This window comes from Amphimedon queenslandica, unplaced genomic scaffold (assembly GCF_000090795.2).
Source record: "Amphimedon queenslandica unplaced genomic scaffold, v1.1 AMPQUscaffold_9026_Cont19035, whole genome shotgun sequence".
NCBI classification, from domain to species: Eukaryota; Metazoa; Porifera; class Demospongiae; order Haplosclerida; family Niphatidae; genus Amphimedon; species Amphimedon queenslandica.
In genome coordinates this window covers 1-3,066 of record NW_003550702.1, presented here as the reverse complement: position 1 = coordinate 3,066, position 3,066 = coordinate 1, and the positions used below count along the sequence as shown (strand labels likewise).

The following is a 3,066-nucleotide window of genomic DNA, read 5'->3' as shown; positions in this document are numbered from 1 at the left end:
CAACCTAGTAAACAACAAGTCGCTTGTTATTAAAATCACAAACGTACAAGGCCCCATCTTCATTGAATGCCAATCCATAAGGAGTATCAAACTGATTAACATTACGGCCCATGCTTCCAAACTTATTCACAAACACGCCATCACTAGTGAAGACTGAGATACGATGATTGCCCCATTCACTAACAAACACTAGACCAGAAGCTGCAGTATCTATTGTTATACCATACGGGAAATTAAGCTGTCCAGGGCCGAATCTTTTATTACCAAACTGACCCACAAACTTCCCATCTGGAGAGAACTTCTGAACGCGATGACTATAATAGTCAGTCACATATACTGTTCCTTCATTGTCAATGGCAATGTCGTATGGAGATCGAAACTGTCCATTACCTGATCCTTTACTGCCAAACGAATGAGAGAAGGTTAGATCAGGATTCAAGACTTGAATACGGTGATTACTTACATCAGCAATATAAACCTGTCCTGTTATAGGTGAAATGGCTATACCATAAGGATCATTGAATTGTAGTGGTCCACTGCCCCACTCACCAACTGATTTTATAAGCTGTCCATCCATGCTTATCTTCTGGATACTATTACTATCAGATACAAGAATGAATTTGTCTAGAGTAATCGCCAAACAATGAAGATAAGAAAACTTGACATTACCTCTTCCTCCTTCCCCACCTAATGATTTCACTTTCTTTCCCCTTTTATCGAGTATTGTTACACAGTGACCATCACGCTCAGCTACTATAACACGATTATCCTCAGTTATAGCAACTCCCAAGGGACCCTTCACATCATCTATGACATGTACTGAAGAGATGTTATCAATGTGAGGACTGATTGAGATGACTAGTGAGGTATCCTTAAGGTGTACATCATATACTTGTACTTTTACTGTGTGAGTGCCACTGGTTGAAGGGTTGCACTGTATCTTATACACTCCAGGATCAGTGCTGGTGGTAGTGACTGTAGTTGGAATGGGTTGATCACCTTTACCAACTGGTACTAGACTACACTTCAGAGAAGAAAGGGGAACAGACAAAAGAGATGAATCCGGTGCCTCCATTGATAGTAAAAACGAAAGTGTTTTGTCGGAGGGAGTAATACGATCCACCTTCTTCACTCTACACTGCTGTAGTGCAGTGGAAGAGTGGGTCAAAATATCTCCAATGTGATGCAGCGATTTGATATCTTTGCTCAATTCAAAGTCAGCTTTTTCTACTGGATATAACTCTTCCCAATTGATTGGTAAAGTGACATTGCTCATGCGCTCCATCATCTGCTTCTTAGATCCCAGGACTTGTTGAGGACTGCCTGTTTTCAGATTCTGTTCCACATAAGTTGTAACATCCTCCACTAATTTCAAACTCTTTTTTGTTGATTCCTTTTGCTCTGAAAGCACCTTTAGCCTAGAATCAATGACCCTCTTTGCTTGCTCAGTCAGTTTCCTCTCTGACCGACGAAGAACATTTATCATTTCCTCTACCATTCCGTGTATTTCTGCCAAAACTCCTTCTCCTCTCTCTCTGATCTCGCCCTCTCTCTCTGTTATAGCAGACAAGATCTTTTTAAGTGCTGCCTTCCTTCTCTCAACTGGTAATAGACATTCTCTTAACTTTTCACAGTGTTGATCATACTTTTCAGTGATCAATTCATATTTATGATGTTTGTGATCACCGAATTGACAGGTAACACAAATTCCTGTATCACATGTTTCACAGAATAGCTCCAAAGGCTTTCCGTGATCATCACATGTGACCTCTGGAGGATTAAATGCAGGTATATGTACTTTTGACGACCTGTTGTTCAGTAAACCTTGCATCTCCTTGAGGTTGTTGAGGTGGAATGCTACAGGAAAGGCTCCAACTCCTTTATCTGGTAGCTCTGCACGTTGACGACAAGTAGGACAAGAGAGGTAATAGGTCTTATTCTTCTTATCCAGTGGTAATCTCTCCAGACATTCCTGACAGAATGAATGTAGACAAGGTAAAGTCTTAGGGTTGGTATAGTTGTCAAGACACACAGGACAGGTGAGCTGCTCCTCCATTTTGTGCCTAAGCTCAGGAGAAGAAGATGAAGGTGGTTTAGTGGTAGCCATTTCAAGAAAATTAAGAGTCACACAGAGCAAAAAAGAGAGAAATACAGTGATGAAGATAGAACAAGATCAAACAATACGAAATCTGAATGAACAAGACAACAAAACAAAGTACAGCAGCAGCAGCAGAGCAAGCAAACAAAGACAGCCCTGATGACCTTACTGATGTCCTTTAAGGATATTCATAAGTTATGATAGTGTACAATTACTATAATTAGTAACGCGGTAGCGTTACTAAGTAGGATTCACCCCAAAACAATATGGCTGCCACAACTTTTGCAGCCTTGCTATACCGGGAAAACAAGCTCCTATGCTTACCAGATTTCCTAGAGGACCTTATCTTGACCAGAGGACTCCATAGGTACCACTAGCGTGGCTCTACACCTAGTCTAAGAGGAAAGTCAAAAATCGGCAAAACGGCCGTTTTGTTCAGTCGTCTTCATCATCATCATCATCATCATCATCATCTCCTGTCAATCCAGTTGTCGGTGTGTATCTCAATATTGGCTGGTGCTAGAAGGCTAATTCTTACACCATTCTACTCCAACAGTCTATGCGCAGGTCCATGTCCCATCACCTCATTCTCCAAGAAAGGAAGAAGTGACACTATGACTGTAGCATCAGTCAAAACTTACCTCATTCCGCCATTTTGTTATTAAAAGAAACATGTGCTCCAAAATTTGGGTGTGGTCGCGCATGCTCAGATCTCAGAACTGGGAAAAGCAAGCAATTTTTTTATCTAGCTCGTATCTAGCTATGCTTGGGTCAACTGTAATACTTAGGGGAGGTTCCAGGCTTCTAGTTCTAGCTAAGAGAAGTTATTTAATCTTAGATATCATTGTTTTATTTAAATAAATAATTAATAAATTGTATTTTTTAAAGATTACAAACAATAATGTTATTAAAACAATGTTCATGAACTTCACAACAGGAACAACACAGGACAGGATTGCAAGGAAGAT

The 3,066-nt window shown here is 40.3% G+C and overlaps 1 protein-coding gene across 1 annotated transcript; it reads right to left on the bottom strand.

Annotated features, from left to right (window-relative positions):
• Nucleotides 1-4: 4 nt before the first annotated feature.
• On the bottom strand, nucleotides 5-2,296 carry LOC105315649 (tripartite motif-containing protein 3-like). The gene has a single exon (XM_011410364.2). The coding sequence runs from the start codon at nucleotides 2,105-2,107 to the stop codon at nucleotides 5-7; it is 2,103 nt and encodes a 700-aa protein (XP_011408666.2). The 5' UTR covers nucleotides 2,108-2,296.
• Nucleotides 2,297-3,066: the final 770 nt, after the last annotated feature.